This window comes from Marmota monax, unplaced genomic scaffold, assembly GCF_021218885.2.
Source record: "Marmota monax isolate L192 unplaced genomic scaffold, Marmota_monax_Labrador192_F-V1.1 WCK01_AAM20220418_F8-fsc00025, whole genome shotgun sequence".
NCBI lineage: Eukaryota > Metazoa > Chordata > Mammalia > Rodentia > Sciuridae > Marmota > Marmota monax.
Genome location: NW_026691950.1, coordinates 11692582 through 11716357, shown reverse-complemented (window position 1 = coordinate 11716357; position 23776 = coordinate 11692582). Strand labels below are relative to the sequence as shown.

At 42.3% G+C, this 23776-nt stretch overlaps 1 protein-coding gene across 4 annotated transcripts in view; it reads right to left on the bottom strand.

The window, feature by feature from the left end:
* The window catches only part of Pdgfra (platelet derived growth factor receptor alpha), a 48437-nt gene that overhangs the window by 12311 nt on the left and 12350 nt on the right, over window positions 1-23776 (bottom strand). For all 4 annotated transcript variants that reach the window (XM_046460800.2, XM_046460965.2, XM_046460737.2 and 1 more), the window contains exons 4-18: window positions 21411-21671; window positions 19817-19947; window positions 18520-18691; window positions 18239-18428; window positions 15269-15384; window positions 13342-13468; window positions 11460-11653; window positions 10637-10731; window positions 10301-10433; window positions 8431-8535; window positions 7921-8031; window positions 7514-7667; window positions 6218-6384; window positions 787-902; window positions 298-420 (exon numbers count right to left, since the gene is read on the bottom strand). In XM_046460800.2, the coding sequence (XP_046316756.1) occupies window positions 298-420; window positions 787-902; window positions 6218-6384; window positions 7514-7667; window positions 7921-8031; window positions 8431-8535; window positions 10301-10433; window positions 10637-10731; window positions 11460-11653; window positions 13342-13468; window positions 15269-15384; window positions 18239-18428; window positions 18520-18691; window positions 19817-19947; window positions 21411-21671 (2195 nt within the window). The remainder of the gene's footprint in view (window positions 1-297; window positions 421-786; window positions 903-6217; window positions 6385-7513; window positions 7668-7920; window positions 8032-8430; window positions 8536-10300; window positions 10434-10636; window positions 10732-11459; window positions 11654-13341; window positions 13469-15268; window positions 15385-18238; window positions 18429-18519; window positions 18692-19816; window positions 19948-21410; window positions 21672-23776) is intronic.

Here is a 23776-nt window from a genome sequence, read left to right as displayed (position 1 = left end):
TACATGAATTTCCCAATTTAACCCCCTACAGCAGCTCAGGAGAAGGCACTACTACTGCCTCCATTCCACAGACAGAAACTAAGGCATAGAATGGGCAAGGAACTTGCCCAAATCCCAGCCCTCCTACAAGGTGGTGCAGGTACTCATGCTCAGGCCTGAGCTTTATTGAACCCCCGGAGCCCATTCATGAATCTCCTTATTAAAAGATATAGGCTCCCAGTGGCAAGAAGCAGCAGCTGACTTCAGAGAAGAAAGGGAAGGAGGGGAGCAGGCCAAGTGAGGACAGGGGATACATACACTGCCTTTCGACACGTAGTTCGAATCGTGCATGATGTCCCTGGCCAGGCCAAAGTCACAGATCTTCACAATCTTCCCTTGTGCTAGGAGGACATTGCGAGCAGCCAGGTCCCGGTGGACACACTGGGTAGAAAGAGAAGAAACATTCAGGGTCAATCCATCGGTGGTTAAACAGCAGCACTCATGCCAGACTGGCTGCTCCATGGTGGCACTTGAAGCTGAGGACGTGCACCTAGGGAAGTCTGTCCTGGCATGGTGGGCTTGCCCTTAACCAAACCCCTTTAAGACACAGAAAACTCTGGAGAAAAACAGACAGCCAATATTGCTAGGACCCAGGCCCTCCCTAGGGGGAGAGGAGGAGAGGGGTAAAGGAGAAGCAGCTACTGTCACCGGCCTCTCCCAGGTCTCTTTCCTGCCGTCTGCTTCCCCCCTCCCCTCCCTCTGAAATCTGCAGCCAGGTCTAAAGACATCACCGTTCCTTGAACCTACATTTTTGGAAGCCAAAAACTCCATTCCTCGGGCAACTTGATAGGTGAAGCTCAACAAATCCAACAAAGTAAGGCCTTCTGAGTTGTCATCTGAAAGGAGGTTTTTGACTTCTGAGTCTGCAGAACAGGAAGGAGAGCAGGACAGCATGAGAGCTCACCCACCACTAGGACTACCATGAGGCTGGGCTGCTTGTCAGACTGCAGAGGCTTGTCCAAAGAACACATCCAAAGCTATTTTCTTATGCAGTTTCTAGACCTCCCAGGTGGGTATCTAAGTGTGCAAAGGAGGATGAGAGCAAAGCTCAGGGCAAAAACACTTGCCTCACATGCATGAGATGCTGGATTCAATCCCCAGCAGTGCAAATAAATAAAAAATGAAAAGGTTCTTTCTTTAAAAATAAATTTGTACAAGCTGAGCATTCATTCCTATCCCCCAAATTTAAAATCCCAAATGCTCCAAAATCCAAAAGTTATTAAGTACTGACATGGCACAAGTAGAAAATTCCACACTTGACCCCATGTAATAGGTCACAGTTGAAATGCAAGTACACTGAAGAGATTGTATACAGTTACCCTCAAGCTCTGGGTAGAGGTACAGATGAAACATAAATGAGTTTGTGTTTAGACTAGAGTCCCATCCCCAAGATCTTTCATTACATATATGCAAAGTTCCAAAACCTGAAAAAAAAATCCAAAATTCAAAACACCTTTGGTCCCAAGCTTTTCAGTTAAAGAGAGAGTCGACCTAAACGCACGCAGAAAGACATACGTGATTTATATATGAGTATGTAAGAACACAGGGCCATGAGGACCAATCAAAACTCTTCTCCCTAATGGGTTCTCACATGTAGTTTTGTATTGTTGTTGGTTTTTGTTTTTTGTTTTTATGTAGTACTGGAAAGCAAACCGAGGGACTCACACATGGTAGGCAAGTAGTCTACCACTGAGCTACATTCCCCACCCCTTTTCATTTTTTATTTTGAGATAGGACCAAGTTCCTGAGGCTGGCCTCAAACTTGCAATTCCCCAGCCTCAACCTCGGGAGTATTTGGAATGACGGCCTGTATCACCATGCCCAGCACATATCGATTTTGTTTACCTCCCAGATTTCTTTTTTCCAACCTTAGTTAGTAATCACACCAGCCATCTTTAAACTCACACATACACACTGAAATTTTCTGTGACAAATATACATGAGGACAACAAGAAAAAAAATGGTTTCTAAGAATTGCTTTATTTTATTTTTCAAACTAGGGGCTGAGGATGTGGCTCAAGCGGTAGCGCGCTCGCCTGGCATGCATGCTGCCTGGGTTCGATCCTCAGCACCACATACAAACAAAGATGTTGTGTCCGCCGAAAACTAAAAAAAATAAATATTATTTTTCAAACTACCTTCCTAGTCTTTGGCTTATAACTCATCAATTAAATCAACTACCAATCAGACAAGAAAAAAAGCTTAAAGACCAGGGTCAATAGAGACCAGGGAAGGTGGGGAGTACAGGAGGCTACTTTCTAAGCCACTCCATGGCTGAGACCAAGGTAGTGGATATATGGCTTCTCAGTGAAGTGGATGGAAGAGTTATTTCACTGGAATTGAATACTGGACACTCAGAGACGGTTGGGGACTCAGAAGGTTGGATACAATAAAATAAAGAGAAAGCCCATGGCCAGGGGTGACCCTGGGGAAAGCAGGAAGGGCAACTTGAGGGAGCCACATTTCAGGCATGGCTTAGTGCAGAGAAATCTGAGATCAAAAACATTCTCTGGCTGGTCCAGAGGCTGCCTGCACAGTACACTGGTTCATGAAAGACGCATCATGTTTCCCAATTGTCCATGGAGAGCTGAGGCAGGAGCCATTCTGAAGCAACTATGGGAACCAGGATCCAGGAAATCTGAGCTGGGTCTAGTTCTTGGTCCAGCAGACACCTGCCGCATCACCTAAACTGTGCCTAACAAATCAAGAGGAAAGCAGGTACAGAGTGTATGGTCAGGGAGCCTGGGGAGAGCCTGGCTGCCCCCCCCCCCCACTTTTCAGTCTGGCAGCTCAGAGCAGGGCAGGAATTTGAACCAGTGGGTGTGACTGTGCTGGGGAGTGAGCCCGGGAAGCCAGGAAAGGCAGGATCCACAGGCAGCTAAAAGGGCAAAAGATTGGCTCCTCCCCCTCATGAGTGGAACCCTGGGGAGTCTCCTAGGTGCAGTCTCCCAGGTTGATGGGCAGCTACCAGGCCCCAGAAGTGCACCAATTTTAATATCTCCCAACCAGTTGTCACTCAGCAAAGCCCCTGGGGCCTGCCTAGACCTAAGCCCCACCTTCAGGAACTCCACCTACAGGAACTCCTTTCACAGGAACCCTGCAGTGACTCCACCCTGGGAGTGGAGCTGACAGTACAGGTTCAATGCAATTCCCATTAAAATTCCAATGACGTTCTTCATAGGAATAGAAAAAAGCAGTTGTGAAACTCATTTTGAAAAATAAGAGGCCCAGAAGGGCCAAAGCAATCCTTAGTGAGAAAAGTGAAGCAGGAGGCATCACAATACCAAACTTTAAATTATCCTACAGAGCTTTAGTAACAAAAACAGCATGGTATTGGTACCAAAAAGGCAAGAAGACCAATGGAATAGAAGACACAGAGACAAATCCATGTAAATACAGTTATCTCATACTAGATAAAGGCACCAAAAACATACATTGGAGAAAAGATAGCCTCTTCAGCAAATGGTACCAGGAAAACTGAAATCCATATGTAGTAGAATAAAATTTAACACCTATCTCTCACCCTGCACAATAATCAACTTAAAGTGGACCAAAGACCTAGGAATTAGATCAGAAACCCTGCACCTACTAGAAGAAAATGTAAGCCCAACACTCCAACATGTCAGCTCAGGAACTGACTTCCTTAACAAGACTCCTAAAGAGCAAGAAATAAAATCAAAAATCTACAAATCGGATGGCATCAAACTAAAAAGTTTCTGGAGAGCAAAGGAAATAATCAAGAATGTGAATAGACAGCCCACAGAATGAGAGAAAATCTTTGCCACCTTTACCTCAGATAGAACATTAATCTCCAGGATATACAAATAACTCAAAAAACTTAACATCAAAAAAAACCCTAATAATCCAATCAATAAATGGGCAAAGGAACTAAACAGACACTTCTCAAAAGAAGAAGAAATATGAATGGTCAACAAATATATGAAAAAAATGTTCAATATCTCTAGCAATTAGAGAAATGCAAATTAAAACTAATTTGCATTAGTTTTAATGCAAAACTAATGAGATTTCATCTCACTCTAGCCAGAATGGCAATTATCAAAAATACAAGTAACAATAAATGTTGATGAGGATGTTGGGAAAAAGGTACACTCATAACATTGTTGGTGGAACTATAAATTGGTGTAACCACTCTGGAAAGCAGTATGGAGATTCCTCAGAAAATGTGGAATGGAACCACCATTTGACCCAGTTATCCCACTCCTTGGTATATATTCAAAGGATTTAAAATTAGCATACTATAGTGACACAGTCACATCAATGTTTATTGCAGCTCAATTCACAATAGCTAAGCTATGGAACCAATCTAGGGGCCCTTCAACAGATAAATAGATAAAGAAAATGCAATATATATACATACACACACAATGGTGTATTACTTGGCCATAAATAAGAATGACTTTCTGACATTTGGCAGTAAACGGATGGATCTAAAGGGTATTGCTAAGTGAAAAAAGCCAATCCCCCAAAACCAAAGGCTGAATGTTCTCTCTTAGTCTAATATTGGCCAAATTATATTGTTATATTGTATGCATGTACGGATATATAAAATAATCCTATCAATATGTACAACCATAATGCACTAATAAAAAAAAATATGGGAAAAAACCAGTGCCAATGACTTTGCATTGACTTCCCTTTGTTTGTAACTTTCCCCAGTTCATCCCATCTGGAAGGATCCCAGAGTTTTCGAGGAAGAAGGCCATCTAGGCAAGTAGTTCTCAGTCCTTCTGAGGATTTTCAGGCAAGCGAAGAATAGCTTCAGCCATTCACATTTTTCTAGCCAGCTACAGGAAAGCCAGAAAATTGTAATGTGCTTGCCAACAGGGCCTGGGCCTCAGCGTGACTCAGGTCCCCCAATGTGTGGTGCCAAGTCTACCAGCTCAGCCTGGGAAGCGATGTAAACTATTTTTAAAAATATGGGAGAGGAGAGGAAGCACTGGTTCCGATAACCCTCATTGGCTAATCTTTGTAAAGTGCTTGGAAGTTCACCCATTTGGCAACGTGAAGTGGATGGAACCGAGAACTGCAGAAATGGAAAATATCATTGTGTACTGAACTTTGCAAAACAAGCACATTCTATTTTTAATGGATTGTACCTTTTGCTTAAGAACCCTGAAAATATTCCGAGCACATTAGTGATTTTCCAAACAATTTCATGGCAGCTCAACACTTTTGCATCAACCAATGGGAGGGCTCAGGCCTCAAAGACAACAACATCACAGGAAAAGCCAAGGTCAGACCTATCTACACCTACCCTACTTCAAATCTGTGATTTAGACCAGAGCCCCAGAGGGGCCACCCCCGAGCAGATAGGAGGTGGTCCATCTGGTATAGCATCAGCTGGGCACCCTGGGGTTAATAAATCCATCCAATCCTCCATTTACACCTCTGTTTTGAAAACAGATCTGCCTTCAGACAACAGTCAATAGAAACACTTGTCAGAAAAATACAACTCCAATTGTCTACTCTCCAGTTTTTATCTCAAATTGGATGTTAGGAAAGCTAAAATTAATGGTTATTGAACTCATAGATATAACTCTTATAAAACTTAAGAAAAAGCCACTAGGAAGAAAGAACAAAAGCTTCCTAACTTGCAGTTTGTCAAGTAAGGGCACTGAAAAAAAAATCAATTATCAAAGGTAGCAATATAATTCAAGGGTGAAGCATCTGTTGAGCATACACAAGGCCCTGGGTTCAATCATCACCAAAACAAAACAAAACAATCAATTCTCACTGTTTTCATTAAAAAAAAAAAAAAAAGGTGGGGGAGAGATTGGAGCTGTAGCTCAGAAGTACAGTAACTGGCTAGCATAAATGAGGCTCTGGGTTTGATCCCCAGTACTGCAAAAATACATAAATCTATTGAAAACAGCTTTTTTCCAATTAATAAGACATGTTAAGAACAAAAAAGAAAGGTTATCATGTCAGAATAAATGACTCTATAAAGCAATCGCATTTGAAGTTTGGGAAATTCATTACAAGAAGTCTGTCCTTTTTAATTCACAGGCCACAACCTATAATAACCTGTCACAGACCCAGCTGAGCAGACCCGCATTCAGGGACCGCGTGGCCTGACAGGTCTACTTATCATTCCTGTTCACCCACCTCTGAGTATTTTAAGTATCATATTAAAGCAGAGTGATAAAGATGCTTTTACCTAACATAGATTTCTTCTTATACGAGGCCGGGCGATCGTACAGTGATCTCTGGATGTCCGAATACTTGGAGACCTCTTTCCTTTCCAGCATGGGGACGTACTGTGTGGTGTCGGCTTGCTTCATGTCCATGTAATCACCATTGTTCTCAAAAGATAGAATCACATAACTGTAAAACAGAAAAGACATCTCACCCCGGTGCCCTTCTGGAGTGGTCACTCAGATGCTTCAGCAGATGACGATGTGGGTCCCTACCATGTGCCCGGTACTGAGGGAGGCAGAGCAAAAACAAAACCAAAGAGTACCCTTCACATGGGGCGGTCCAGGCAGGGAGAAGGGCCTGAGAAGATGACTCCAACAATCCCACAAACACACAGGGCACCTCAGACCCAGGCATGGGGATGGGAGGAAGGTTCCAGTGGCATGAAAGGAAAATGACTCCTTCTGGCATGAAGGAGGCACTTTTCATAAGCTGAAGAATGACCACCATTTGCAATGGGAAAGATTGGGGGATTAGTCAGGTTCTGCTAACTCTGGCTGACAGGGTTCTTACTATCTTTTCACTTATTTATTTGTTTTCAGTGCCACTCCTCTACACATCTTCAATGAAAACACAGACACCCTGAAATGACATCTACAACAGGGGGCTATGTCCCCCAAAGACTTATAAAATGTTGTAAGTCTATTATACTTAAAATTTGAAAAAAAAAATCATGACATTAAGGCCATCATTACTCTTTCTCTGTTTTTCAATCTATAAACCATGAACATGGGATTTGTGGCTCTGTGTACAAAGCCAACTCATTGCACTTTCTGATCTTACAGATCTTCATAACCTCTGAGATCTTTACAGTCACTTGGCAGATTTCTGAAGTGGGGACCACCATCACTGGCTTGATCTATAGGCCCAGGTTCAGCAAGGACCACCAGCTGGAGCTTGGAAATCCTCAGACAGATTCTCACAAGGTATATAAACTCAGGCGTCCATGGCCTGTGCTGCATTTCATACATCCAGAGTGGATCACACATAAACAGGAGAATGGCTTCCAGAAGGATTCCAACTCTCACTCCCCTTAACTCCTATCAGCAAGGCCTTCCTGCATGATATTCCAGTCCAAAGTGCCTACAGACATAGGGTATCCATTGGCACTGTCGGGGACCACTGGGCAGGCTAGCTTGTCTCCAAGTCTTGCTACTTTGGGCCCTGACCCTGCAGACATGGATTCTGTCAGGACATGGGTTCTCTCCATTTGTGAGGCTTATAGGACAATGACACAGCCATGTCTCTGTACACTCACCTGCGTGTGCTCTCATCAGCAGGGTTCAATCCAAAGATGTCCAGCTCTTTCTTTGGCTTCTCTGGGTGGCGGCTCAGGAAGCTATCCCTATTCTTATGCAAATAGTTGACCAGATCCCCATAGAAACAGTACTCAGTGATGATGTAGATGGGGCCTGTGGGGACCAAAACCAGAATGAAAACCCAAGGACAGAGAAGCCATGAATTGCCATGTTTGGACCACCAGGAGATATCGCTCAAAAACAGTGACTCCCATCAGCTCAGTGGAGCGAGAGGACTCCAAAGAAAAGATTTATATTCACTGGTGTGGCTGGGGTGTGAGGGGGGATTTGAGTCTGGTCTGACGGCTTTTCACAACCACAGGTGTTCAGAGCACACCCTCACTCCCAGGAAGGTCGGTGAGCCTACCTGACTTAGTACAGGCTCCCAGCAAGTTGACAATGTTTAAATGGGGCCCCAGGTGAGTCATTATCTTCAGCTCAGACATGAGAGCTTGTTTTTCACTGGACCTGGCAGTGGCTGTTGAAGAAATAAATCATGAGTCAGTTCAACTCAACTACCTAGCTCTCATTTCCAGAAAACCCCAAGAATGTGGCTGCTCCTGTGATTCAACATTATTACATTTACCAAGTGTATAAAAGAGAAGCAGAGGGCCCATGGGGTCTGGACTCTGGTGACAGTCCCTAGTCTTTAGGATATAAAGAAGTCACTAGAAACAACTCCTCGTTTTCCAACATACAAGTGACAAGAACAACCAAAATAGAATTAACTGACAAACTTCTAAACGCACATAAAATCTACAGTCAAAGAACCAGAATCTAGTCCTAAACTGGCTACTCGCTGCCTGTATTTCAATTTGCGACCCGATTTTGATCAGTTCACTTAATATCTTCGTATTCAAATCCTCCGAACACTTACGTTTGAGCATCTTCACGGCTACTTTCATAACAGGCTGGGACCGGCTTAATCCATAGGCTGTTCCTTCAACCACTTTCCCAAATGCACCAGATCCCAAGATGCGACCTGTGGACAAGAAGAACCATCAACACACCGGGCTCCTCTGCGGGGTGAACAGCTGGGTGGGTGCTTTCCCATATTGAGTAAGCCTAATTACTCCTCCAAGTCATCCTGTCAAAAAAAGAATGGAGCCCACAGGGGAGGAAATTAGAGTAATTGCTTTTGTCAAATAACATTTGCAGCGGAAAGGAAAACACAGACGGGAGAGAGGAGGATGCAGCCCTCCCTGGTGTGAACTCTCTGGCTAGCAGCTGGGTGCTGGCCAAGCCCTGGGCTCCTTTGCTTTTGCCTCCTGGCTCCTGCTCATACCCCCTGGCTCAACACCCTTCTGTTTTACACACACAAACAGAGGCATCCTTTGCATCAATAAATCCTTAACCACTGGAAATACTTGAGTATTCAAAATACCACCGATTCCAAGGAGTAGACAAGTAAAAACTGAGCTGGGCCCACTGCGGCCCATTGCCAGCAAGGCCACAGAGGCTCAGCATGCCCTGAGCCCAGTCATTGCCTCATGTCAGGAGAGACAAAGAGAAACTGAGACTATTGTCCCCATCCTTGAAGAGCTCACAGTCCAGGGAGAGGCTTCCAGATAATCAGCCTGACTGTGGACAGCCCAGCCAGGGTAGATTCTGCTCATGAAAGACACCAGGAGAGCCCACCCTGCCCCTATCCGCAGGGCTGCATGGCTGGCAATTACTGGAAAGGTACTGCTTCACCATTAACTTGACAGGGCCCAGGAACAGGGAGACAAAGCAGTGCCCCTTGGCATAGCAGGGATTTTACCCTTTCCCCCGAATTTTATTACTTTTTAATTTCCCTAAGCTCCTCATCCTTTTTGGGGAAACAGTGGTGAAAATATAATAAAGAAAGCTTAAGGAAAAGCATTTGAAATTGGGAGCCGGGAGGATACCTCGTTTGATTTCAGTTTAAGTAACTCTCTAAGACCTAAACTCTGCCATATTTTGGAATGAGACAGGTAGATAATTAAAACCTGTATTTAGTTATATTATTCACTGTGACACAACCTCTAGCTCTAACTTTGCCTTTGTCCTGTTTTCATTCATTCAGAATGTGATTTTAAAAAATAAAAAAATAAAACTCCCTTGGACTTCATGTATTTGATCTGAGCCCAAGATTGAAATATTTGAAATGTGACAAGTTGGCTTGGGTATTGTTATATGTTTTCCTTTAAGATGTACCCATATTTTAATATTATATATATATATATATATATATATATATATATATATATATATGAGCTTCTTATGCACCCTCAGAATGTACTGGATAAAAACCTACTTTGTGACTGTCCGCATTCATTTCTCATTTACTGTTTTTGAGTTGTAGAAATTCACTTCATTTTCGATTGGTATCATTTCCAAAGCAAAGCCATGTTGGTGGGTATCTTTGCTAGGCCTCCTTATATTCCTTTCTCCCTTTGTAAAATTTTCTTTAACCATAATTTGTTATGGTATTAGATTTTTAAAATTCATTGCAATGATACAGTTTCTTCTTCTCCCCCATGCCTACCCCGGCAGTGCCAGGGATTGAACCCAGGTCTTCATGCATGCTAGGCCAGGGCTCTACCACTGAGCTACCTCCCCAGCCTCAATTAACTCATTTTCAAGATGGAAATATATTTCTGCAAGTGAATTTATATTGCATAGTTCTTACTAAGCAAAGCTCAGGTCCCTTAAAGGGATTTAAACAGTCATGTTACATAAAAGTGAGAATAGTGTCTTGGGAGGTCACAGTCAGAGGGACTTACCAAGCACTAGTCCATCTCTTGGAAATTCCCATCTCGAGTCATAAGGTAGCTGCATCGGGTCCACATAAATATATTCATGTCCATCGGGGCTGATTGATTCAATGACCCTCCAGCGAATTTCATACCTTGGTTTCTATAAAAGACCAGGACAGGTAACTGGTGAATTACCAAGATCCCAAGGCACCAGAGCACCCACTGCAGCAGCAGCAAGCTGCAGTAGGATCTAACCACATCCATCCACCTGTAATCACTGAGCTCCTTCACTGTGCCAGGCATTGAACTAAGCTGTTGTTCTCACAGGCTTCAAAGATTTTAGTGCTTTGGGAAAATACCTACCTGTTTCCAAATGACAACCAGGACAATAAGTGAGATGATCACAATCACCAACAGCACCAGGACTGCAGCTGCCACCGTAAGCTCAGAACGCAGGGCTGGAGGATCAGAAAGAGACAGGATGGAGAATTTCCTTGAAGATAGGCCGGGGGCAGGAAGGTGTTGGTTATACCTGGCCAGGAATATCTCACTGCCAGTAGGGAAGAATGCTGCCTGGCACATTTTAGGGATGGGCAATACCATCTCTCAAACATTTTCACCCATGAAACTACACCAAAATTCAATCAGGGGAACTCAGCACTTTCTCCAAAGATGCTCTTAGCATAACCTTTCAGACAGAATCCAAAAGGGAACAATAAAGACTGAAAAATGAGATTGAGTGCTACTTCATGTACAAAAGTCTGTATTTCATAAGCTTTTTTAATAAAGTTTACTTTGAAAAGTGGCATTTGTTTCTATTGCTTGTGACTTCATGGTTTTTTGTTTGTTTTAAGAATTCAACCTGTCTCAACTACCGTAAGAAGCAATGAGATAGAAGATTCTTCTTCCTCATTCTCCATCTCACATGCAAATGTTCAGATGTTCAGCTACTCAGAGACTGAGTAGCTATACTATTAGACAAGCAAAATGTCCAGTGTCCTTTGCAAGATGCAGCTTGGTATATGAATTTGAAGAAAGAAAGGGCTGGATTCAGCTGCATTCAAAGCTGAATTTCTGCCTGGGGACCTGAATTCTGATACCACCCTATGTGGGATTGCACATGCTGCCCGAGAAAGATGAGGCCCAGCTGATGAGCAGGAGTTCCCCTGACTGTTGAGCAACTCACTGGGAGCCACCAGCTTCAGCTCTCGGTTCCCAGAACCAAGGAGATTCTTAGCCAGGCATCGAACTGCAATGGTCTCTTCTACTTTGGCAAATGTCACTCGGCCCTCCACGGTACTCTTGCCTCGAGGGTAGATCTCTGTGATGATATTTGAGACATTGTTGGCTAAGACTGTCCATGAGGTTTCATTATTACATCTACAGAGAAAAAGCACATAAATATAGGGCTGGTTATTGGCAGTCAGGGAGAAGAGTGGGTTGGTGAATTTGTTATGTTGCTGACCTTGTCTACATTTGCAGGTGCCTATGGGATAACTTTCTTGTTTTTTGTGCATTTTAACAGTAAAACTCACTTTCATACTCAAAAGGAAATAACCTGCATGAGAATAACTGAGAGTTTACTGTGAAGGAGGCAGAGACAAACAAATTCTATAAAATGTAACTACTGATCCCAAAACTTGACCCTACGAATGAACTGAGCAGTTCAACATCAAGCATCTTTAATGATGCCAATATCCCACCCCTTCCAAAAGGCCTGGAATCTGTCCTTCTCAACATCCACACTGAAAACAACTCTGAAGGTGTCACAAGGGTTATAACTCATCCTTCAAATTGAGTTATAAGACCCAGATTCCAGCCCCAGTCAGCATGCAATCATCCTTAAGTTCTAAAGGGAGGACTAGGAGTCTCAGTCTTTAGAAAAAAGCAATCAAGGCCTCAGAACACAACCAGTGCCCAGGGAGTGTCCACGTGCCCACCTAAGAAGGCAGAGAAATGAGAGACGAATGAGGAAATGGTGAGTTAACTCTCACCCAACAGCAGGAGGTGAGTGAGAGAGTGAGCAATCACATGGGTGCCATTTTCATTATGCACACACACCAGTCTAGCCACCCAAAGTTTGCCAAATATCAAGAACACAAATAATAACACATGCTGGCAAGGATGTAGAGGGAAAGGGACATTTATACATGTTGGTGAGATTATGAATTACTAGAACCTTTATGGAAATCAGTATGGAGTTTCTTCAAAAGGCTAGGAATGGAATCACCATATGACCCAACTATCCCACTCTTCTGTATTTATCCTAAAAGATTAAAGTCAGCCTTATAGCAATACATGCATATTCATGTTTATAGAAGCAGAATTCATAATAGCCAAGTTATGGAACCAGTCCGGGTAGCCATCAGCAGGTGAATGGATAAAGAAAATATTGTGTGGATACATGATGAGGTTTTATTCAGCAATAAGAAAGAATGAAATTATATCATTTGCAGGAAAATAGAGGGAACTAGAAAACATCATGCTAAGGGATATAACCCAGATACCCCAGAAAGTCAAGGGTCTTGTGTTTTCTCTCTTTATGAAAACTAAAGATAAAATTGGGAAAGAATCTCATGAAAATAGAAGGGAGACCAGTAGAGTAGAGGATGGGAATTAGGGGTAGGGAGGAAGGAAGGGAAAAAGAAGATACAGGGATATGAATAAGACCAAATTATGCTATGTGCAGATATGAATGTATCATAGTGATGTCTGCTATTATAGATAATTATAATTCACCAATTTAAAAAAAAGTTTGCCAGAAAATAAATATGAAGTAAAAATATGGGCCAGAGCAGTAAAGATCCTCATAGGAGAGTGGTTCTTAAAATTCACTATTTTTTCACATTAGAGACTCAGAGAGGATCTGATGAAAGCCACGGACCTTCTTCTTACAGCTCTTCATGAAACATGCACACGACACACACACACACACACACCAGGAATCTGGGAACCATGTTCAAAATCCTAACATGAGCCTTATGTCAAATAAGAACCACTAGTGCAAAAAGCGCCAGCCAGAGAAATAATATGATCACCAAGGAATAAGGAACGTCCAGTTTCCATACTTTTTAATATCCTTGCAAATCATCCACTCAATGTCGGGAAGAGGTGTGCCCTCAGCCGTGCACCTCACAGTCTGTCCTCCGCTGGAGCCATGATGGTCGTCGACCAAATCCAGGATAGAGGATGGAACTGCAAGAAACGGAAAGAAGTCAGATGCAAACAGCCAGAACTCGTGGGGAATCCAAAGCGGCAGGTGACTTCAGAAGTCAACCACCTTGCACTGGAACCACGCTAGAGGGGCTGAATCCACTTGCAAGAGTAACACTCCAGTGTGACAGCCCCGCTGGGTGAAGCGTTTCAGTTTTATTGTCTTGGGGTTTGTGCCTGTGGTGTGTAAAATCTGGAGTGAAGACTAGAAAGTGCCTGTAGTCATTTGGCTTGAAAGGCAAGGGGCTCTTCAAATTATCTGAGAGTTTGGGGTTTGACTAATAGATTCAGTGAAAATATAATCAAAAGCAGTTATCTAACCAACTGCATCTGCAGGATTTTGTTAGGTATTAAAGGTTCTTTTATAAAAAAATAAAAAGAATCTGTGGGGCTGGGGTTGTGGCTCAGAGGTAAAACACTTGCCCAGCATGAATGAGGCACTGGGTTCCATCCTCAGTACTACATAAAAAATAAAATAAAGATATTGTGTCCACCTATAACTAAAAGATAAAAAAAAAATTTCAAAAAAAAATCTGTGGTCAGCCGGACACGGTGGCACACGCCTATAATCCCAGCAGCTCAGGAAGTTGAGGTAGGAGGATGGCAAGTTCAAAGCCAGCCTCAGCAAAATTGAGGTGCTAAGCAGCTCAGTGAGACCCTGTCTCTAAATAAAATACAAAATAGGGATGAGAATGAGGCTCAGTGGTCGAGTGCCCTTGAGTTCAATGCCCAATACCCATTCCCTCAAAAAAAGAATCTGTGGGGGCTGGGGATGTGGCTCAAGCGGTAGCGCGCTCGCCTGGCATGCGTGCGGCCCAGGTTTGATCCTCAGCACCACATACAAACAAAGATGTTGTGTCCGCCGAAAACTAAAAAATAAATATTAAAAAAAAATTCTCTCTCTCTCTCTCTTAAAAAAAAAAAAAAGAATCTGTGGTCTAACAAGTTAGACTAAGACTTGTACTGTAAGGATCAAAAGAGCCCACCTCAAATGGTACCTGGCACATGGAGGGACTTAGTAAACAGGAACTGAACCTGAATGTAACACACTCGGCCACTCCTCTCCAGCAGGACCACTGTCCCATGTCTACAGGGGAGCTACGCAGACCCCTCCAGAGCACCTGCAGGTCATCTGGACCAAAAAGCATCACTGTACCCATCTCAGAACTAAAGCATCATATAGAGAAACAGATGCTAAGAAAGCTGTCAGAGCCTAGGAATTCCCAGAGTGCTCCAGAGTAACCCAGCATGCCTCAGAATTATAGGTCAAGTGATCCTGTCGGAAATGCTTAGGTCTAGAAGTGTTTCAGATTTCAGATTTTTTTCAGATTTTGGAATAGCTGTATATACATAATGAAAAATCTTGGGGATGGGACCCAGGTCTAAAGATGAAATTTATTTATGTTTCATGAAAACTTTCTTCACACAGCCTGAAGTAAATTTATACACTATTTGTGTGTGCTTGTGTTTTGACTGTGACCTGTTGTGACTGTCACAAGAGGTCAGGTGTGGGATTTTCCACTGTGGCATCATGTCAATACTGAGAAAGTTTTCAGATTTGGGAGCATTTCCAATTTTGGGATTAGTATGCTGACTTTATTCGGACCACAGATTATTTCTATAGTACTAGTATCTACATTCATAAGTACAACAAAGCTATCCCTGACATGTGACATCTCCGGGCCCTACTTCTTCCCTAAAGGGTTTCTTCTCCTTCTGCCAAGCTGTCTTTGGGAGCGCCATTCACCAAGCTAGCATTACCTTTATACTGCTTGTACATACCTTGAGTCAATAGTTCAAAAGTATAGCTCTTCACATCATCTTCATTTTGAACTATTATAGTATAATGGCCACTATCTTCTTCCTTAGCACGGATCAGCTTTAATTTGCTTCGATACCTGAAAAAAAAAAAAAAAAAAAACTTTGTTTCAATAAGCAATATAAATAAACTATATAAACAATAAGCAATATAAATAAACTCCAACTATTTAAAGAATGACAGTCTTCCAAGTTTCATTTTATTTTTGTCAAAAAGTAAAACACATTTTTTTTCTTATCTGTTATCATCTCTTTCCTGGAATTCTCAACTCAGTTTCCAAACATCAAAGATTTGAATAACAGACACAATTCTCAACAACAGAAAACCAGACATTTTGAGGTAAGCAAAGGCCATCTCCAAGAGCTACTAGTTCTGGTAAGGTCTCCCTTTTGAATGAGAATAAACTACCTGCTTTTCAAAAAGAAAGCAAGAGAGAGAGGGGAGGGGGGAAAGGAGGAGGAGGAGGAGAGAAGGGAAGAGAGGAGAATAAAGGAGAGGGAGGAAGGAAAGAGAGGAAAAGAAAACTCCTTGATTTTTACCTGTTTTCTTCCCCTAAATACATTCATTTAGACAGTTCAGCCAAAAAAGCAACCACATTTGAGGAAAAAATGAAGATACCCTCCAAGTGTGATATGAAGAGGAATACATACAAGTTAACTGCTTGTATTGATTCAAGAAACTGGAAAGTTTCATAAGAACCTAAGGAAACCAATCACAGTGTTTCCTTAGTTGGGTATGGTGACTTCTGCCTGTAATCCCAGCACATCAGGAAACTGAGGCAGGAGGACAAGTTTAAGGCCAGCCTCAGCAATTTAGCAAGACTCTGTCTTACAAAAACAGAAGAAGAAAATAATCTCGGGATATAGCTCAGTGGTAGAGCATCCTTGGGTTCAGTCCCCAATACTTAAATAGTGTTTCCCAGTAGAGAGGAGGAGGTAACTGAGCAGACAGAGACAGAAATAAGAAGAAGTTTTATACAATGCACCCTCTTCATTTGATTTGTTTATAAAGTGTGGGATTCCATTACCAAAAGAAAACAAGTTAGAAAAATATACTTCTTCATACTTTAATAAATGAACATTTCCCCAAAAGATTTCCTATGCATATTACACATGATATTTGGCTCTCTCTCTGTGTGTGTGTGTGTGTGTTTCTATGTGTGAGTGTGTAAAAATATTTTCCCATTTAACTGTCCTTTATAAAACATCACAATATGCAAAAATTAGAAGCTCTTCTTCATGGTTCCTGTAACTTTAGCATATTATGCTATTTTATAAAGGTGAGAAGACCTTGGTATTATTGAAATTCTCCATGCCTCAATTTCCTTGTGTACAAAATTTGGTAATTGTGCCCACAGCAATCATTCTGAGGACTTGTTAAACGAGATTCTATGTGGAAAGTACTTCCTGGGCTCCGAAGCACTGGGCAAAAGCTGGAGCAACAGGACCTGTGTAAGAGCAGCCTGGGCTGAGTTTCCCTGGGCTGCACCCTATTGGATTTGCTTCAGCACTGGATTTCCTGAGAGCCCCCTTAGGCACACCAGCTGCTGATGGCCAAGTGATTCTCTGTCCTTCATTGCCTACGTATGTTCAGCAAAGGAAGCTGACCCAGTGGAGTGGGTCCTGTGGTTTTAAGCTCCATGAAGCCACACATACCATTCACCATATTCATTCTTGTGCTTCCTGGCCCACAATATAAACTGGAAAATACAATTTATGCTGAAAGATTTTTGAATCACTGTATAAGGCAGCTTTCCAGAACCACTTAGTTGGCAGGACTCACTTGTCGCTGCTGATGATTACAGCCTGTAGATCGGACCCTATTTCTCTTTGGCCTCAACAGACTCCTAGAAAGTTCCTTGTGGGAAGCTGCCCACCTCATTGTGCACCTTCTTTTCATATCATCAAAAAAAAAAACCTTCCAGATTCATTATTCCACTTCTACTTCCATCACTGCTCTATAGAGGTCATAAAATTCCATTTTCTGTGAGGGATACAGCCCATGTGCTTAGCATGCACAAGGCCCTGGGTTTGATCCCACAGAACTGTAAGGAGAAACGTTCCATTTTCTCAGATGTGGCTTATCAATTACATATGGAACTCAGGTTGCAAAGTAAAAAGCAAACCCTGGAGTTAACTAAACTGATGAGAAAGGTTCTGTTTTCTCTTTTTCTGCAGGCTTCAAACAAAGAACGGACTTTTGTCTCACGGGAATTTCCAACAAGGACATCTGGCTGAATTGGCTGGCCCTTCAAGAGGCACCTTCTGACTTGTGGATTCAAATCATAACTTAAAATTTCAAGAGACCTCCAGATAGCATCTGATCCAATTCTTTGCATTAAAAAACATAAAGCATGATTAATCCTATATTATAGATGGGGAAACTGAGGCCAACGGGTGAGCAATCTACCACTCTCCTCAAAGGCAGAGATCTCCATGTTGTACCACATGTCTCTCTCCTGACCAGATTCAACCAGGCTGTACTTTTAATTCCTGTGGAGGCTTTGAGAGAGGCAAATGTGCCCCCTGATCAAGCCCCTGAGGCTTGTTTCGTAACTTATGTGATAATTGCCTCACAAGTGGAACCGTCCCACACAGCTACTTATGATATGACAAAAATCAAGGAAAACATTTACTCCAAGTGCTTCCAATTTCAACATCTTTCCTCCACCCCTAGCTGGATCCAGTAATTTGTCTGACATTGGGGCAGACAAGTTACTTTAGTTCTTTCTTCTCGTTTTATCACTAAATATTCAAAAATATGCTGTTACCATATTGGAATGTTATAATTAAAGGGAGGTGATTTTGTATCTTAACTCCCACTGCCATTTGTACCAGATGGCTTTTTGGTTTGGGCCATGAGACACGCGATGGCCTCAGTCTGTCTAGGGATACACATGTTATAAAAGCACAGTTGGGGAGGGTGTTCTGTACCTTATTTCCTGAATCTTTTCCACATCAGTGGTGATCTCAGTGAGATTTTCAATCAGAGTCAGGTTGTCCTTCAGCCAAGATATCCTGGGAGGAGGGTAGGCCTGCACGTCCACCACAAAATGTCTGACTTCATGCAGGTTGACAGCTTCCAACTGGCCAAAGGTGGGTTTGATTTCAACAAACCCTTTCTCTGTACAGGGAAGAGTTTCTGATAAATAATGATAACCGCATATGGATCCCAAGCAGCATGGACGACTGACATTTTAGAAAGCGGAATGTACCATGGACAGAAATGGTGACTTTCTTCATTTCTTTGACCTCCTTGGTGGCCTGGCGGGCAGCACATTCATAATCTCCACTGTCTTTCACCGTGGCCTCAGGGACTGTCAATGTGTACACCAATTTGATGGATGGGACTTTGATTTCCTCCAGCATCGTGACTCCTTTGCCTTTCTACAGAAGGGAAGAAAACTGACTTTTAAAATGCTTGCTCCTAGCCCAAGCGGTGTTGCATGCCTGTAATCCCAGTGGCTCGGGAGGCTGAGGCAGGAGGATCTCTAGTTCAAAGCCAGCCTCAGCCATAGTGAAGTGCTGTGAGACCCTGTCTCTAAATAAAATGCAAAATAGGGCTGGGGATGTGGCTCAGTGGTTGAGTGCCCCTGAGTTCAATCCCTGGTATCAAAAAAAACCCAAAAAACCAAAAAACCAATGCTTGCTCTTAATATCAGTTCATCAGTTGTAACAGATGCCTACTTTGTGAGGGATATTGATAACAAGTGAGCCTATAAAAATGCACAGGGGTTACATTAGGAATGTCTCAATCATGCTGTGAACCTACAGGTACTCTAATATATAAAGTCTAAAAACAAAAACAAAAAGCTAGTCCCTCCACTTTCCACCATCTTTCTGTCATCATAAGCCCAGTGCTTAGGATTTCATGACCATCACTAAATCTTTGTTGAATGATTATAGAGTTCACTGAAGGTGGGCCAGGCAGATAGGAGGCAGAACAGGAAGGGCCAGTGTCCTGGGTACCAACCAGCAGAAAAGGGAGAATGCACCAATAAAAAAAAGAAAAAGAAAAAATTGGGAAATTATAACTAAAACGTCTTTTAAGAAAAAAAGAAGTAAGAAAGGGAGCAGGTAACCAATCCTATCAGATGCCTCAAATCCAAAGCATGAGAGCCAAGACAATGAGAATGAATGGCTTTCTCAGTAATTAATGAATGTGAAAATACAGAGGGCCAGGCACAGTGGTGCACACCCATAATCCCAGCAGCTCAGGAAGGCTGAGGCAGGAGGAAGGTGAGTTCAAAGCCAGCCTCAGCAACTTATCAAGACCCTAAGCAACTAACATAGCAAGGCCCTGTTTCTAATAAAATATAAAAAAGGGCTGGGATGTGGCTCAGTGGTTAAGCACCCTTGGGTTCAATCCCTGATACAAAAAAAAACAGGGGGGTTGTTTGCTTTTCTAATTATTTGGCTGTTTTCTTGTAGCCATTGAACTTTCCTATTTCTTTCTGACTTATGAAGAAGAGGGCTCAGTGCAGAATCTTCATGCCTCTTGAGGGTACCTACCACTTCTCCAGGGTAAGTCCACTGCAGGTCGACCACCTCATTGTTAAAAACAGCGCAGGTAACCACGATCGTTTCTCCTGACTTATACACAGTTTTCAGAGCCTCCATTTCTAGATCCAGTTCTGATGTTGCTATAAAAATCAACAAATACAAAGACTTAAACATTCATAATACAGTTAGGGTCTTACAAAATTTAGGTTTGTTTGTTTAAGAAAACCCTGAAAATAATTTGCAAAAGTTTAATCAAGAAAAGATTGGAAAATCTCAGAAACCTTCATTTTGAGTCAGTGTACACCATTTGGCATATAGTTATAATACTACAGAAATGCAAAATAATAACAATATTAAAAATAAATTACAATTGAACAGAACACCACATTTGGGTTAGTTACAGTTGAACATTTTTTCAATCACTCTTACTGATATATTCATTCATTTAATCCACCAATCCTTACTGACCAACGCTGTTCTATATACCTTTAAAATTTTTTTCAATTGGTGCATATTAATTATCAGCACTGGTACACTTCGTTGTGGCGTATTTGTGCATACATAAAAACATAATTTGTTGTCACTCCCCAATATCTCCCCTACCCCTTTTTGCCTCCCTCCCCTCAATCCCCTTTCTCTACCTGGATAGTTTCCCTTCTAGTTTAATGCAGTCTCTCCCCCCATCCCCCATTTTTCCTTCCAGATTCCACATATGGGAGAAAAAGTATGCTTTTTTTTTTTCCTGAGTCTGACTATGTCATTCAAAATCCTGGTCTCCACTTCCACTTATTTTTCTCAATGACATGACTTTGTTCTTCTTTGTGGCTGCATAGAACCCCCACAGTATATCTAGACCACATTTTCTTTATCCCTGCATCTATTGACAGACCCCTGGGCTGGTGCCATTACTTGGGTATAGGCACTTTACTTCTGTCCCATAATTTCTCTTCCACTCTGCTCCTCAGTTGTTTTTAGCTCCTTTCCAGAACCCAGTATGTGTCTGGCACAAAACTCTTGTTAAGGAACAAGAGTCTGATGGCATACCCTTGCCTACATGTAGGGTGAATGCTCCAGAAACATCTACCCATCCCAACCCCCATCTGCTTTAGACCTTCCCATTCACACTAACCACTCACATCAAAGGGACTATGAAGTCTACAGTCTACAATAGAGCCTTTTCTCATAACTAAAATCACTTAATTCTTAAATTACTAAAATTAATCCAGGCATCCAAGCCCCCCAGGGTGTGTGTTTGTTTTTAGGGTCTCTGTCGTCAAGAACATGAATCAAATAGTAAGAAGCTTATACACAAAAAGAATTCCTTACAGTATTTTAAAGTCAGCCTACAAAACATAAACCTTTTATGGGTAAGCAAACTTAAGCCTTTAGTGATATTAAGCTTAATGCTAAGCTTAAAACTTATTAAAATTAAAACTATGACCACTGCAGTCAGCAGCATTGTATAGTAAAGGTGGGGTTCTAAATCCCCAAACCAGAATTCCAGTTCTCCGTTTCCAGGAAGTATGATTAAATTAAAAATTCTACAAGCATCTGATGAGTTTGCCTGTTGCTCTTATTTAAAGGAGGACGAGGGTACAAGTACCTTTCAAAGCATAAACGTTAAAGGGTATGGTCTGGAACTTCTTCCCTTTTACAGTGGCCTCACAGATGTAGGGTCCCACACTGAAGGTCCCATTGAAGCCCTGTTTGCTGTCATAGGAGGCAGGCACCAGTCCCTCGCTGTTGCGTAAGACCACAGGAGTCTCTGGGTCTGTGGTACGGCAGGGTATGATGGCAGAATCATCATCTTCCACGATGACTAAATAATCTGTCATCCCTAGAGGCACAAAGGCCACATCCGGGTCTGTAGTTCAGAAAGGAAAGAAGAATCTATTAAGCATTAATTTCACTTTTTCACATATATATACAGAAAAATTATTCCATTGGTGTTTTCTTTTTTTTTTTTTTTTCAAATCTGGAACCCAGGAACACACATGCTCAGCAAACATTCTACCACTGAGTTACATCCCCAGCCTGGCATTATTCTTATTATCCAGAAGAGCATCCCCACCAATATGAGTCATTGACAGCCAAAGGTAATTTTTTAAAACTCTGAATAATATCAAACTGCCCATATCCTAGTTAAAAAAAAAATTGTTGATTATAAATAGAAATACTAGCCAGGAATTCAAGTCAAAATTTTTAAATGCAAAACAAAATAATACAGTTCAACTCTGTTCAAAACAGGAGAACATAGTCATAATTTTTATATCAGGAAGTGCTTTTAGAAACCCATAATGCCTACAGCCAGTATTACTGAAGAGCAGTACAGAAATCTATCAAAAAATAATGACTGAAGTAATCAAGTTCCTAGCTGGGGATGCAGCCCAGTGGCAGAGCACGTGCTTAGCTTCCACAAGGCCCTGGGTTCTATTCCCATCGTCACCTAAGAAAAGAAAAAAAATTACAATTCCAGGGCCTAAAATCTTCTCTTCCAAGAAGCAATGAGTTAAGCAACCATGGCAAGAAGAAAGAAAAGTCTCAAGCACCAGCTGCAGAAAGGGGCCCTGGCCATCCCCAACACCAAGGAAAAGACCCCTGTGGGTCAGCAAAGCAGGGACTACTTGGATGGGGTTTGTAGTGGGAAGAAAAAAAAACAAAAAACCTTTTTGGACAATTTTAGGTGGATCAACACTTTGCAACTCACCCACCTTTAACAAACCTATGTTCCTAGTTCCCACTGTCCTCTTTACAGCAGGGAGAACACCCTCCCCCAATTCCCCACTCTGGACCCTGTCTCTAAATAAAATACAAAATAGGGCTGGGGATGTGGCTCAGTGGTTGAGTGCCCCTGAGTTCAGTCCCTGGTACCAAAAAAAAAAAAAAGGAAAAGAAAGGCAAAAACAATTTGTAAGAAGAACTTCCTTACCTGATCCATCCCAAAACAAAAACAGCAAGAATTATAAACAGTTTAACGTTTAACAGTAGCCCTCTTTAATTTGCCCAACAAAATACCAAAATCCTATCACTCACATTTGTGTTTAGAGTTCCAAATGCTTGATCTTTGTTACCAAGGATTTCAGCAAACTAAGCTGCCAATTAATTTTAGGTTAAAATACACAGAACACAGGGCTGGGGATATGGCTCGGCACTTGCCTCACATGCACAAGGCCCTGGGTTCAATCCCCAGCATCACACACACACACAAAAAAAACACACACACACACACACATTCACACAGAACACATCAGCCGGGACTTCACTAAAATGCTCATCTTCCCTACCATGGTGCACCGTGTTTAAACAGCAGTAGGGTCCTTCTTTGAACAGTTGTCCTCCACAGAAGGCAATATACACAGAGGCCGAGGACAGCAAGAGAATCACAAAGGAGCACTCAGGGAGGGCCAGGCAGAAGGGAGACCAGAAGGTTTGCAGGCTCACAGGTAAGCCTGGGTAGTGGGGCTTCTCTGCCAAGGCACCTCACATCCCTCACTCTGACCACAGGGTACAGCATGGTCCAAGGCCTGGCCCAGAAGCCCATGGAAACCTACAGCCACACTCCCCAGTGATAATTCTTCCAATGAATGAATGAAACGGGGTCCATAGGCTGGGGTCTCCCACAACCTCCTCAGCCAGCACAGCAGGCTGGAACCCAACCACCCCACAAAGTCAGGGACCAGGCAGTACGATGACTCTCCCAGCCTCTGCAGGATCCCTCCTGTTTCCTCTCCTAGGCCTTCCCCACAAAACACCCTCACCTGCTTAATCCCATTTTACTCCCATCTCGACACAGGATAACGTCATTAGCATGGGGTTTCCCCTCACTAAATTCACTTAAAGTGAGTAGAAATGAGTCTATTTCAGACTTTGCACAATGCCAATGAAGGACACGCCATATGAAAGATGATTTTCAAAACTTAGTACAGCTCTGAAGTATCAACAAGGAATATTGCTTGATAATGACATTAC